At 47.8% G+C, this 14,099-nt stretch overlaps 1 protein-coding gene across 1 annotated transcript in view; it reads right to left on the bottom strand.

Moving 5' to 3' along the window:
* col5a1 (procollagen, type V, alpha 1) overlaps window positions 1-14,099 on the bottom strand; it is a 268,503-nt gene that overhangs the window by 26,240 nt on the left and 228,164 nt on the right. The window contains exons 49-59 of the mRNA XM_080212368.1: window positions 12,932-12,985; window positions 11,891-11,944; window positions 10,798-10,905; window positions 7,762-7,815; window positions 7,390-7,443; window positions 4,334-4,387; window positions 4,096-4,149; window positions 3,227-3,334; window positions 3,039-3,092; window positions 2,895-2,948; window positions 1,444-1,551 (exon numbers count right to left, since the gene is read on the bottom strand). Of these exons, the coding sequence (XP_080068494.1) occupies window positions 1,444-1,551; window positions 2,895-2,948; window positions 3,039-3,092; window positions 3,227-3,334; window positions 4,096-4,149; window positions 4,334-4,387; window positions 7,390-7,443; window positions 7,762-7,815; window positions 10,798-10,905; window positions 11,891-11,944; window positions 12,932-12,985 (756 nt within the window). The remainder of the gene's footprint in view (window positions 1-1,443; window positions 1,552-2,894; window positions 2,949-3,038; window positions 3,093-3,226; window positions 3,335-4,095; window positions 4,150-4,333; window positions 4,388-7,389; window positions 7,444-7,761; window positions 7,816-10,797; window positions 10,906-11,890; window positions 11,945-12,931; window positions 12,986-14,099) is intronic.

The raw sequence follows: 14,099 nt of genomic DNA, 5'->3' as shown, positions 1-14,099 counted from the left end.
ACAAGACCATACTGAGCTGTGTGCTGCTCTTACTGGGTGAATTATCGAGAGAATGGCAGTTCAATTCCTCCTGTCACCAGTTTGAGAATTGGATTTCAGTTTTAAAATCCAAGAAACGAAAAATGTGGGATTAGTAAAATCGACATGAAGATGTCGGATTGGTGTCCAAACCCAACTGAATCACTCAGATCCTTTTGGGAAGGAAACCTGTCATCCTTGTCCAGTTTGGCTCTGTCATCATTGTCCAGTTTGGCTCTGTCGTCCTTGTCCAGTTTGGCTCTGTCGTCCTTGTCCAGTTTGGCTCTGTCGTCCTTGTCCAGTTTGGCTCTGTCGTCCTTGTCCAGTTTGGCTCTGTCGTCCTTGTCCAGTTTGGCTCTGTTGTCCTTGTCCAGTTTGGCTCTGCCGTCCTTGTCCAGTTTGGGTCTGTCGTCCTTGTCCAGTTTGGGTCTGCCGTCCTTGTCCAGTTTGGCTCTGTCGTCCTTGTCCAGTTTGGCTCTGTCATCATTGTCCAGTTTGGCTCTGTCGTCCTTGTCCAGTTTGGCTCTGTCGTCCTTGTCCAGTTTGGGTCTGTCATCATTGTCCAGTTTGGGTCTGCCGTCCTTGTCCAGTTTGGGTCTGTCGTCCTTGTCCAGTTTGGGTCTGTCATCATTGTCCAGTTTGGCTCTGCCGTCCTTGTCCAGTTTGGGTCTGTCGCCCTTGTCCAGTTTGGCTCTGCCGTCCTTGTCCAGTTTGGCTCTGTCGTCCTTGTCCAGTTTGGGTCTGTCGTCCTTGTCCAGTTTGGCTCTGCCGTCCTTGTCCAGTTTGGGTCTGTTGTCCTTGTCCAGTTTGGCTCTGCTGTCCTTGTCCAGTTTGGCTCTGCTGTCCTTGTCCAGTTTGGGTCTGTCGTCCTTGTCCAGTTTGGCTCTGTCGTCCTTGTCCAGTTTGGGTATGTCATCATTGTCCAGTTTGGCTCTGCCGTCCTTGTCCAGTTTGGGTCTGTCGTCCTTGTCCAGTTTGGGTCTGTCGTCCTTGTCCAGTTTGGGTATGTCATCATTGTCCAGTTTGGCTCTGCCGTCCTTGTCCAGTTTGGGTCTGCCGTCCTTGTCCAGTTTGGGTCTGTCGTCCTTGTCCAATTTGGGTCTGTCGTCCTTGTCCAGTTTGGGTCTGTCGTCCTTGTCCAGTTTGGTGAATCCAGGCTCACAGCAATACAGTTGACTCTTTACCCTCTGAAATGAACATTCAGTTCTGTCAGACCATTTGCAGTTTGAGAAGACAATTCACCATCAGCTTGTCAAAATAACTCGGATGGACAATAAATTCCGGCTTTACCAGAAATTCCCACATCTCAAGAATGGATACAAATAAACCACACAAAGCTATGGCGGAAGAGAATGTTTCTCGATGAATCCATTCACTCAGGGACTGAGAGAGTGAGGCAGGTGTAGATGGTCCCTCAGCGCTTACCGTTTCTCCTTTGGCACCTTCAGGTCCCTGGGGACCAGGCAGTCCTCGGTCACCTTTCTCACCCTGTTCTCCTGGAGGTCCAATCAAACCAATCAAACCAGGATGTCCCTGGAACACAAGACAGACAGTCACCAATCAACAGACACCCAGGTTGTTACATTCACAGTGACAAGGGGTGCAAGAATTTTCATTCATCCGAGAATCTATCCTTTGTCCCTGGGGCTATCTGAACAACGATGGCTCCGGCTCTGACAAAAACTTTCCACTTGTAAATTCTCATCTTTGTTTTCAAATCCCTCCACGGCCTCATCCCTGTCTCTGCAACTCCCAATCCTCCATCTCCAATCTTAGTCATTCCACCACTGGTGGCCGTGCCTTCAGCTACCTGGATCCCAAGCTCTGGAATTCCTTCTCTAAACCTCTCTGTCACTCTCTCTTCTGTGGTCATTTATCCCAATAAATTCTGATGTGACTTGGTGTTAAAGTTTGATCTGCTCGATGGAAAAGTTAAATGGAGAGTACTTGATAAAGAGTCTGTGACCCAGGTCTGGGGTAGGAGAACTCAGGTGAATCACTCAGACCAGCTTGTGACGATACTGTGCCTTGGAGAAATGTGTTTGTCACGATTCTTGTTTTAGCTGTTTTCTTCATTACCGATGCCATTGTGTCTGGATCCAGCTGCCCTGTGTTGCTACTGCAGCAGTATAATTGCTCCTAAATGCTCTAATGTTTGTTTTAACCTACTGTTCTTACTGTTCCTCTGGGCTTTGCAGAATAGGACTTGATTAGATTGATTAAAAGGTAAGGTCATATGATTGGATGGAGCTTGGCTAACAAAGAGAATTCAAGATTAATGCTGCTTTCAGTTGCGAGTGGACAATGCCTCTCTTTACCCCTCTCTGAAATTGAAGGCTGGAATCTGCCAAGGGATATGTTTCTTTCTCTAAGATTCTGCTGTGTGAGCATGGATCTTTCTCTGAGAATTCAAAGTTAGTTGCTGTTTGGAAACTGCAGAAGGAGGTGTTCCCTTTCTGCCTCTGAAACCTGGAAACTGCTGTCTGGATCTCCAGGAGTGTTAAAAGGCTGGAAATCTAGAGCCATATAATCATACTTGTTTTAGTGTTAACGAATTCTGAAAGGGATATTGTTTTAAATTGGAATTATAGAGATTGCTAGTTGTTAAGGATTATGCTTTGTCATATTTAACTATTTTAATTGGTAGAAGTTATCTCATTCTTTTTGTTATATTCTAACTGTGTTCTTAAATAAACTTGATTTGATAAAAGCTTCCTAGTGGATCACTTGAATCACACCTGGAGTGAAACACCTGATACTCACCCTAATGCCAACAACAAATGTAAAAGTTGGGGTCAAGGCCAACTTTATAAAACACCTTAGAGTTTCTGGCCTGGTCCCTAATAAGCTCATATTGCATCATCTGTAAGACTTACCTTCTCACCCTTTGTCCCAGGGTCACCTTTCAGACCTGGTAATCCCGGAGGGCCCTAGAAAACAGAAAACAGGATGAGTGTGACCACCGGATCCACGACCCGCTGGAGAAACAACATTTAACTGTGAGTGCATCCAGTACAAACCATTGGACCCGGGGGACCAGTTGGACCAGGGGGACCTGGGAACCCTTGTTCTCCCTAAATTGAATCAAAGAAAAGAATGTGTTAAATAAATCCTAGATTTCAGATTGTCAGAAACAAGAAGACGTTACTGAAATAAAGGGACAGGAGGAACCAATCGGATTGGTCTGGAGAAGGAGTCCTTTACTTACGTCAGGACCAGGAATTCCTCGCAATCCCTCAGAACCTGGTTTACCCGGAGATCCCTGAGGGCCAACCGGGCCTGTTTTACCAGCTGGACCTTCAGCACCAGGGTCACCCTGAGGAGAAGAAAAGACATCATGATTGCTCAATTAGTTAATGGCCAGAGCATAAGAAATAGGAGAAGGAGGAGGCCATTCAGCCCTTTGAGACTGCTCCAGTACACAATAAGAGCAGGACTGGTTCTCTACCTGAACTCCACTTTGCTCCCTGCTCCCCAAATCCCTTCATTCCTGGAGAAATCAAAAATCTGTCTCTTCCACTGATTCGCCCTTGGAGCACCCACAACCCTCAGAAGGAGAGAATTCCGAAGATTTACAATCCTCTGAGTGAAATAATTTGTCCTCATTTCAATTCTAAACGATCAAGCCACAGGCACCCATGTCTCCAGTCAGGGCTGGGAAGACAAACCTTTCTCTGTCTACTCAGTCAAGCCCCATCAGAATCCTGTCTGTTTTAAATCAGACCACCTCTTGTTATTCCAAATTCGAGAGAGTATTGCCCCGATTTACTCAGCATTGCAACAGCAGAAATCCTTCTCACCCTGGGACGAATTTAGTGAATTTTTACTAGAATGAGAAGATAGAATTGTACAACTCTTAACCAATCTGGTGTGAGAACATAGGACTGGGGTCTCAAAGAACAAGTTAGAGAAGAGTTTAAATGGGAAATGGAGAGTTATCTGTTCAGTGTTGGTGTTAAGGGTTGTGGAGATATGGCAGGAACCAGGGTTAATAAGGGAGAATCCTCAGGGTTAATGGGAATAACTCAGAATGCCTGATCTCCAAACAGCTTCTCGGTCAACACCTCTTGTTCTTACCTTTGCCCCTTTCTCTCCTTGTCTTCCCTCAGGACCTGCTGGACCATGAGGACCCTGGAAACAACAGAGAAAAACATCTTCAAAGTGTTCTTAACTGAAGAGCAAACTGTAAGAGATAATCCTAATCAGTGTTGGTTTGTGTAGCTCTCTGTAGTTGGAGATTGACAGGGATTGTGTTTGGAGTGGCTATGTGACTGTGTGTGCGTGTTACAGAGAGCACTCGAATGTTCACACTCACCCTCTTCCCTGGTGGACCTGGTGGTCCTGCCTCACCGGTTGGACCAGGGGAACCCTGGGAAAAGAAAGGCAACATTAAAATCTTGATTCAGGGTAGGAATATCGGGAATAGGAGCAGGAGATTAGCATTCAGCCCCTCCAGGCTTATCACCACTCAACTACATCGTAGCTAATCTTTAACCTCATCACCATTTCCCTGCAATATCCCCACATTCCTTGATATCTTTAATCTGTGGAAATCTATTGATTGCTGACCTGGACATCACTCAGTGACTGAGGCTCTACAACTCTCTGCATGAGAAACTTCCAAAGATTCATCACCCTCCGAGTGGACAAATCTTCCTCAATCCACATCCAAATCATTGATGCAGTGTGGGACCCCTCACTGATCCTTGCGGTACCCACCCCCCTCCTCCTCCCGTGTCCCTGCCATCCTGAGAATTATGTTTATCCAATCTATCCCAGTATATTAGCCCGATCCCATGTGCTCTAATTTTGTTTACTAACCTTGTATTTAGGTGTTTTTTGTTGTTTTTTTGTTAACTTCATGTTTAGGACCTTATCAAAACCTTCCTGAAAATCTGAAAGCACCACATCCACTGGTTCTCCTTTTTCTAGTCTGATAATTACATCCTCAGAAGAACTCAAACAGGTTTGTTTAACATCATTTCTATTTCATAAATCCGTGCCGACTCTGCCCAATCCCATTACCCCCGAGAGCAAATGACAGCAATTTCCCTACAACCGATGGCAGGCAAACAGGTCCACACTTCCCTGCTTTCTCTCTCGCTCCGTTCATTGGGGTGATATTTACTACATTCCAATCTGCAGGAACCATTCCAGAATCGATGGGATTTTGGGAGATGGTCACCAACTCTTCCACTATCTCTACAGCCTCCTCTTTCAAATACTCTGAGACCGAGGTCCTTGCGTCCTGGGGGTTTTTTCAACTTCCAGTCCCATTAATTTCTCCGGTGTTACTTTTTTATCAATACTGATCTCTCTTTCAGTTCCTTGTTCTCACTAGTTAAAAAAAAATTATTATTGTCACAAGTAGGCTTACATTAACACTGCAATGAAGTTACCACACTCCAGCGCCTGTTCAGGTACAGAGAGGGAGAACTTAGCACAGCCAATCCATCTAACCCACAAATCTTTCAGACTGTGGGAGAAAACTGGAGCACCCGAAGGAAACCCACGCAGACACGGGGAGAACGTGCAAACTCCACACAGACAGTGATTTGAGGCTGGGAGGGGAATTCTGTGTGCATTCAGATAGAATGCTTTTAATTCTGCCTTTTTATCATTTTCTGTATTTAACCCTATTTGATGGTGCCTTTCTCTCTAGTTTACTATTTCCCAGTGCCAGCTTTCTCTCTCTGCCATCTGAATTCTCTTTCAGGTTCCCATTCTCCTGCCAAGCTTGCTGAAGCCCTCCTGAACTAGCAAACCTCCCAGTGAGGACATTGGCCCTGGTCCTGCTGAGGTGTAACCCACCCGGTTTGTAAAAGGTGCCACCTGCCCCAGAACCAGTCCCAATGCCCCATTTGGTCATTCATTTATTCATCCAAGTTCTGTACTCACCGGCCTGTGGGAGTTATCCTGGGATTATTGCCTTTGAAATCTTGCTGTTCAATATCTTTCCAGCTCCCTTAAATTAGCAGTCATGGCTTCATCCCCCTTTCTATCGATGTCGTTGGTGCTGATTTGGACGGCCACCTCTAGCTGTTTACCCTTTCTGCCAGAACTTCCTGCAGCCACTCTGCGACCCTGGCCCAGCATTCCCGAGTCACACCTACAGCTAGAAACCCTTAATAATGGAATCCCCCACCATGATAACCCTCCCCCTGGCATCAGTGCCCCCCCCCCCCCCCCAAACCCCCCACCAGCACGACTGAGGCACTCAAGGTGCCTCAGACTTGGCTCTTGTCACCCTTCCCGGAGGAACTTCACCCTCCCCTGTATCCAAAATGGGAGTCATGATGTAGAGATGCCGGCGTTGGACTGGGGTAAACACAGTAAGAAGTCTCACAACTCCGGGTTAAAGTCCAACAGGTTTATTTGGTAGTCGCTAAGCAGAAACTCCACACAGACAGTGACTCGAGGCCGGGAGGGGAATTCAATGTGCATTCAGATAGAATGCCTTTAATTCTGCCTTTTTATCATTTCTGCTCAGCGATTACAAAATAAACCTGTTGGACTTTAACCTGATATTGTGAGACTTCTTACTGTTCCAAATGGAAAACAGGTTAGTGAGATGGACTCGAGGGATTCCTGCGCCACCGGTCAGTCTCTCAGGACTGTCAGGCAATGCTGTGCTTGGTGGTCCTATGAGACTAGCAGTGTGATACAACAGCTGCTCACTGGAGCCTCAGCCAAGCCTGTGGCCACACTGTCTATCGTGTTATTCAAACTGCCATGCAATGCTGAATATGATGTTCGTGGCCCTCCATCACTCACAGCTCTGCTATCTCTGACCCTCCAGCATCTCATTCTGTCTAAAACTCCAGGAATAAACTTCTGTTCACTCTTGGGAAATGGGTTTGCTTCTCTGAGCTCTGAATATTTCAGCCAGATTTCTGAATTGGGATTGAGTTTCTGTCCTGATTGGTTGGGGTCTTCAGCCTCTGCTCCATGAGGGTTTGTTTGACACAGTTTGAGGAATTCCTGATAGCCCGGGTTTGGTTTGAATCATTGGATTAGTTTTCCTGTCACTAACTGAGAGTGAATGAGACCAGCTCCAGTCCCCCGATCACAGCCACCTGAGCAATGACTGCTCTGAACAGTTTCATGATCGCGGAGGCAGGAGCTGATCTCCTCGTGACAGAATCCCCCTAACTCCTGGGTCAAAATCCTGGAATTCCCTCCCTAGCAGCATTGTGGGTCAACTCACCGCACAGAGTGAGCCATTTGAGAAGGCAGCTCCCCACCTCCTTCTCAAGGGCAAATAGGGATGGGCAATAAATGCTGGCCAGTCAGTGACACCCATGTCCCACAAATGAATTTCAAAAAATACTCCATTAATCTTAGTCTGTTCTCAATGAGTTTTCAACTCACAATCTGCCCGGGTTCGCCATCTTCTCCTTTATCACCCGGAGGTCCATCTTGTCCCTGTTGGGAAATAGAAACCACGTTACTGGGGGGTTTGTACCAATTTCCTGTCTTTTGGAGAGAGTTATGTTTTGTCTCCTCACGTTCTATCCAATCACATCTCCATCGATTCGAATCAACAGAGTTTGAGCCTCAGATTCACAATGTCAGCCGCTCAGAGCAGAACAACAGAGGTCACCACCCACAATATCTAATTACTGGACCATCTTTAACTCCGCGGGACTGGATTAATCCACTGAAAACATTTATTAGCAGAGGTTCAATTGTTTATTCCACTCAATGGCAATTATCTTTTCAATAAAACTATCTTCATCTTACCGGAGCTCCAGCTTCACCGGGGGGGCCAGGGTCACCGGGAAAACCAACTGGTCCCTAAGAGAAAGGAAACAAAGTGAAAAAGATCTCAGTATCTGGAGACGTGAGTGATGAGAAGGTGAGAGTCCACAGTCGGGACCCATGTCTGGGGGTCACCAGCTTTGATCACAGTTCTGTTGGTTGTGGCTGAGACGGAGAGTTAGACAGTGCCCAGTCCTGAGCAGGAGCAGGCAGAGGAGACTGGCATGGAGACAGTGAGAGAGACATCGGTCCGAGTCTTCCTCCTCGTGGTGGACAGCAGGATTCTGGAAAATGCCCGGCCTGGCCTGCCTGCCTTGGAGGCAATGCCTACCACCGGGGTGTGGGTGGGTGTGGGCTGGGGTAGGGCCAGCCACAGGTTTAAAAGGCCCAGCTCAGTGCTGAGGGACTCTGCCCCAGTTCAAATGAAAACATCTCATCGCTCACTCCCCCCCTACACTCCCCATGCCCCATCCATTCCACTCATGCCAGGTTATACCCCTTCATGCCCCCCATGCCAAACTGTTCCATACATCTGTTCCATAGATAGGGTTGTTAGGAAGGCATACGGTATCTTGGCGTTTATTGGTAGGGGGATTGAATTTAGGAGTCGCAGCGTCATGTTGCAACTGTACAAGACTCTGGTGTGGCCGCACTTGGAGTATTGTGTGCAGTTCTGGTCCCCACATTATAGGAAGGATGTGGAGGCTTTGGAGAGGGTGCAGAGGAGGTTTACCAGGATGTTGCCTGGTATGGAGGGGAGGTCCTATGAGGAGAGGCTGAGGGATTTGAGGTTGTTTTCTTTAGAAAGGCGGCGGCTAAGAGGGGATCTTATTGAAACTTACAAGATGATTAGAGGTTTAGATAAGGTGGATAGTGATAGCCTTTTTCCTGGGATGGAGAAAGCTAGCACGAGGGGGCATAGCTTTAAATTAAGGGGGGGTAGTTATAGGACGGATGTCAGGGGTAGGTTCTTTACCCAGAGGGTGGTGAGGGATTGGAATGCCCTGCCTGCTGCAGTTGTAAATGCGCCTAGTTTGGGAGCGTTTAAGAGATCCGTGAATAGGTTTATGGATGGAAAGGGTTTGGTTTAGGTTAGAGGGTCATTGCTTTTTAACTGGTCGGCACAACATCGTGGGCCGAAGGGCCTGTTCTGCGCTGTTATGTTCTATGTTCTACTCACTGACCCACTCACTGTACACTACAGAGGAACAATGAACCTGACAGTGACAATAAGATGCTTCAATAAAAATGCTTTTTGATGCCAAAGAAGGAACATCCAAAGAAGTGCAGATTTGGTTAATTGGCCATTGCCAAATTGCCCCTTGGTATATGGATTTTAGTAAGGCGTTTGATAAGGTTCACCATGGTGGGCTTCTGCAGAAAATGCAGATGTATGGGATTGAGGGTAATCTAGGTACTTGGATCAGGAATTGGCTGGCAGATAGGAGACAGAGGGTGGTGGTTGATGGTAAATATTCGTCATGGAGTTCGGTTACGAGCGGTGTGCCTCAGGGATCTGTTTTGGGGCCACTGCTGTTTGTAATTTTTATTAATGATCTGGATGAGGGTATAGTTGGGTGGATTAGTAAGTTTGCTGATGACACCAAAGTCGGTGGTGTGGTAGATTGTGAGGAAGGGTGTCATAGTTTGCAGGGTGACTTAGACAGGTTGCAGAGCTGGGCCGCGAGGTGGCGGATGGAGTTTAATGCGGAGAAGTGTGAGGTAATTCATTTCGGTAGGAGTAACAGATGTGTTCAGTATAGGGCTAACGGGAGGACTTTGAATAGTGTGGATGAACAGAGGGATCTAGGTGTATGTGTACATAGATCCCTGAAAGTTGGGAATCAAGTAGATAAGGTAGTTAAGAAGGCATACGGTGTCTTGGCGTTTATTGGTAGGGGGATTGAATTTAGGAGTCGCAGCGTCATGTTGCAACTGTACACAACTCTGGTGCGGCCGCACTTGGAGTACTGTGTGCAGTTCTGGTCCCCACATTACAGGAAGGACGTGGAGGCTTTGGAGAGGGTGCAGAGGAGTTTTACCAGGATGTTGCCTGGTATGGAGGGGAGGTCATATGAGGAGAGACTGAGGGATTTGGGGTTGTTTTCGCTGGAAAGAAGGAGGCTAAGAGGGGATCTTATTGAAACATATAAGATGATTAGAGGTTTAGATAGGGTGGATAGTGATAGCCTTTTTCCTCGGATGGAGAATGCTAGCACGAGGGGGCATGGCTTTAAATTAAGGGGTGGTAGTTATAGGACGGATGTCAGGGGTAGGTTCTTTACCCAGAGGGTGGTGAGGGATTGGAATGCCCTGCCTGCTGCGGTTGTAAATGCGCCTAGTTTGGGGGCGTTTAAGAGATTTGTGGATAGGTTTATGGACGAAAAGGGATTGGTTTAGATTAGTGGGTCAGTGTTTTTTTTAAAAAAAACTGGTTGGCGCAACATCGTGGGCCGAAGGGCCTGTTCTGCGCTGTAATGTTCTATGGTGTCTGGGTAAATATGTGAGGTTTTGGGGATAGGGCCTGGGTGGGATTGTTGTTGGTGCAGACACAATGGGCTGAATGGCCTCTTTCTGCACCATAGGAATTCTATGATTCACTCATTGCTTTCTGTTATGTTAAAGAAGACTGATCTCATGAGAAGGCGATGAAAGTATCTCCCAGATCTCTTAAAGTATCAACAACAGAAACCACAGACATTGAAATCACTTAACCTTGTGTAAGTAACCATTGTGAAATTGACAGTAGAGATCAGGGAGTCTGAGCTGTCAGTCAGGGGAAGTTTTTCTCTGGGATGTAGCAACATTAACGATATCAGGACAGAGACGGGGAGCAGTATTGGCCGCTCTCTCAGCTTTCAGACCGTATTAGTCGATAGGGGAATGCAGCAAAGTGAAGGAAGACTGATTCCACCAGGAAAGGTTCACAGGTTGTTTGTAAGTTTAAGGAGGAGGAGCTGGGGAGTAAAGAACAAACATGACAAATGGAAGCGTTTGGTGAGATATCCGTATACTCACAGGACTTCCCTTCGGCCCATCATCTCCAGGGGGACCTTTAGGACCTGGAGGGCCAGCAGCGCCAGAGGGTCCAGATTCTCCTTTCTCGCCTCGTTCACCTTTAGGCCCCTGCGCATCGTCAAAAATAACTCATTCAGTTGTACAGAATAAGACACATTGCAGATAACAGGATTATAAATGTAGTAGTCAGTGTAGTGCTGAGGGAGTGCCGCACTGTCAGAGCGTCAGTGCTGAGGGAGTGCCGCACTGTCAGAGGGTCAGTGCTGAGGGAGCGCCGCACTGTCAGAGGGTCAGTGCTGAGGGAGTGCTGCACTGTCAGAGGGTCAGTGCTGAGGGAGCGCCGCACTGTCAGAGGGTCAGTGCTGAGGGAGTGCCGCACTGTCACAGCGTCAGTGCTGAGGGAGTGCCGCACTGTCAGAGGGTCAGTGCTGAGGGAGTGCCGCACTGTCAGAGGGTCAGTGCTGAGGGAGTGCCGCACTGTCAGAGCGTCAGTGCTGAGGGAGTGCCGCACTGTCAGAGCGTCAGTGCTGAGGGAGTGCCGCACTGTCAGAGGGTCAGTGCTGAGGGAGTGCCGCACTGTCAGAGGGTCAGTGCTGAGGGAGCGCCGCACTGTCAGAGGGTCAGTGCTGAGGGAGTGCCGCACTGTCAGAGAGTCAGTGCTGAGGGAGTGCCGCACTGTCAGAGAGTCAGTACTGAGGGAGTGCCGCACTGTCAGAGGGTCAGTGCTGAGGGAGTGCCGCACTGTCAGAGAGTCAGTACTGAGGGAGTGCCGCACTGTCAGAGGGTCAGTGCTGAGGGAGTGCAGTTGTTGCCATTTGATGTCATTTGTTATTTTGAGTGACTGGTGAACACATCGCCCAATGAAACTCAGCAATTCTGTTCTGTTTATATTGAACGCTCCTCACTGCAACAGGATCTTGGCCTCGTCCCTGACTCCCAATTTCCTTTTTTAAATGAACCCATTCCATTTGGAAAAACATGGCCAAGATTGAGGAATGTGGCTATTGGGGTGGGGTCAAGGGATCAGTGCGATGGACACACACTTTCCAAGACAATCTATAACTCATTAAAGGACAGAGTGGCAAGTACTTACCGGCCTCCCCAAGTTCCCTGGAGGTCCCGGTGCTCCAGCCTCACCAGTATCACCCTGTGAGAAAATCAGAGATAAACTGAAACAACAACATCGTTGAGACAGGATGGGCAACACTGGCACAGCACCAGTTAAACACTGGCTAACACTGGCACAGCACCAGCTAAACACTGGCTAACACTGGCACAGCACCAGCTAAACACTGGCTAACACTGGCACAGCACCTGTTAAACACTGGCTAACACTGGCACCAAGCCAATAAAACACTGGCTAACACTGGCACAGTGCTGGTAAAACACTGGCTAACACTGGCATGGTGCTGGTTAAACACTGGCTAACACTGGCACAGTGCCAATAAAACATTGGCTAACACTAGCACAGCATTGGTAAAACACTGGCTAACACTGGCAGTAAATGACTGGCTAACATTGGCACAGTGCTGATTAAAAACTAGCTGACACTGGTAGTAAATCACTGGCTAACACTGGCACAGTGCTGGTGAAACACTGGCTAACCCTGGCACCATGTCACTAAAACACTGGCTAACACTGGCACAGCGCTGGTTAAACGCTGGCTAACACTGGTAAAACACTGGTTAATATTGGCACAGTGCTGGGAAAACACTGGCTAACACTGACACAGTGCCGGTAAAACATTGGCTAACACTAGCACAGTATTGGTACAACACTGGCTGACACTGGCAGTAAATCACTTGCTAACATTGGCACGGTGCTGGCGAAACACTGGCTAACACTGACAGAGCCAGTTAAACACTGGCTAACACTGGCACAGTGCCAGTTAAACACTGGCACAGTGTCAGTAAAGCAGACTGAATCACATGACACATTTCCCTGCTAGTGATGTCTTGCAGGTTATAACACAATAAATTTCATCATATCTATAACGAGCACTGATCCAAATTAATCAACATCAGAATGAAAGCAATGCGATGTGATTTAACTCCAGGTCATTCCCCTTCTGGACAGGAAGTTAAACAATTCCAGATGGACAGACATTGCGAGATTTCATTAATGATGAAGCTACCTTCTCGCCCACTGCTCCCGGATTTCCAATCCCACCAGAAGGACCTTGTGGACCCTGTGACACAAACAGTACATTGGACATTAGGGCATTAAGCAGCAGGATGGAGGAGACAACTGACACTGCTCAAAGCACTGGCACAGTGCTGATAAAACACTGGCAAACTCCTGGCTTCACTTTCCATCTCGAGTCAGACCAATTGGATCTTTACACTCCCCTGTAAAACACCCGGATAATACACACAGCAAACAGGAAACACTCGCCTCTTCCCAAGTCTCTTCATTGACCACAGACTTTTAGGCAGGACTGTGTTTGTGGATTTGATCTTTCCCTGTACTTTGGAAATATAGTTTTTAATCCTATATACAGCCTCCCTCTACACTGTCCCCATCAAACACTCCCAGGACAGGTACAGCACGGGGTTAGATACAGAGTAAAGCTCCCTCTACACTGTCCCCATCAAACACTCCCAGGACAGATACAGCACGGGGTTAGATACAGAGTAAAGCTCCCTCTACACTGTCCCCCATCAAACACTCCCAGGACAGGTACAGCACAGGGTTAGATACAGAGTAAAGCTCCCTCTACACTGTCCCCCCATCAAACACTCCCAGGACAGGTACAGCACGGGGTTAGATACAGTGTAAAGCTCCCTCTACACTGTCCCCCCATCAAACACTCCCAGGACAGGTACAGCACAGGGTTAGATACAGAGTAAAGCTCCCTCTACACTGTCCCCCCATCAAACACTCCCAGGACAGGTACAGCACGGGGTTAGATACAGTGTAAAGCTCCCTCTACACTGTCCCCCCATCAAACACTCCCAGGACAGGTACAGCACGGGGTTAGATACAGAGTAAAGCTCCCTCTACACTGTCCCCGCCATCAAACACTCCCAGGACAGGTACAGCACGAGGTTAGATACAGAGTAAAGCTCCCTCTACACTGTCCCCGCCATCAAACACTCCCAGGACAGGTACAGCACGGGGTTAGATACAGAGTAAAGCTCCCTCTACACTGTCCCCGCCATCAAACACTCCCAGGACAGGTACAGCACGAGGTTAGATACAGAGTAAAGCTCCCTCTACACTGTCCCCGCCATCAAACACTCCCAGGACAGGTACAGCACAGGGTTAGATACAGAGTAAAGCTCCCTCTACACTGTCCCCCA

The sequence above is a fragment of the Carcharhinus amblyrhynchos genome, chromosome 25 (genome assembly GCF_965287045.1).
Source record: "Carcharhinus amblyrhynchos chromosome 25, sCarAmb.v2.hapA, whole genome shotgun sequence".
NCBI classification, from domain to species: Eukaryota; Metazoa; Chordata; class Chondrichthyes; order Carcharhiniformes; family Carcharhinidae; genus Carcharhinus; species Carcharhinus amblyrhynchos.
This window is presented reverse-complemented; position numbering and strand designations above follow the sequence as displayed.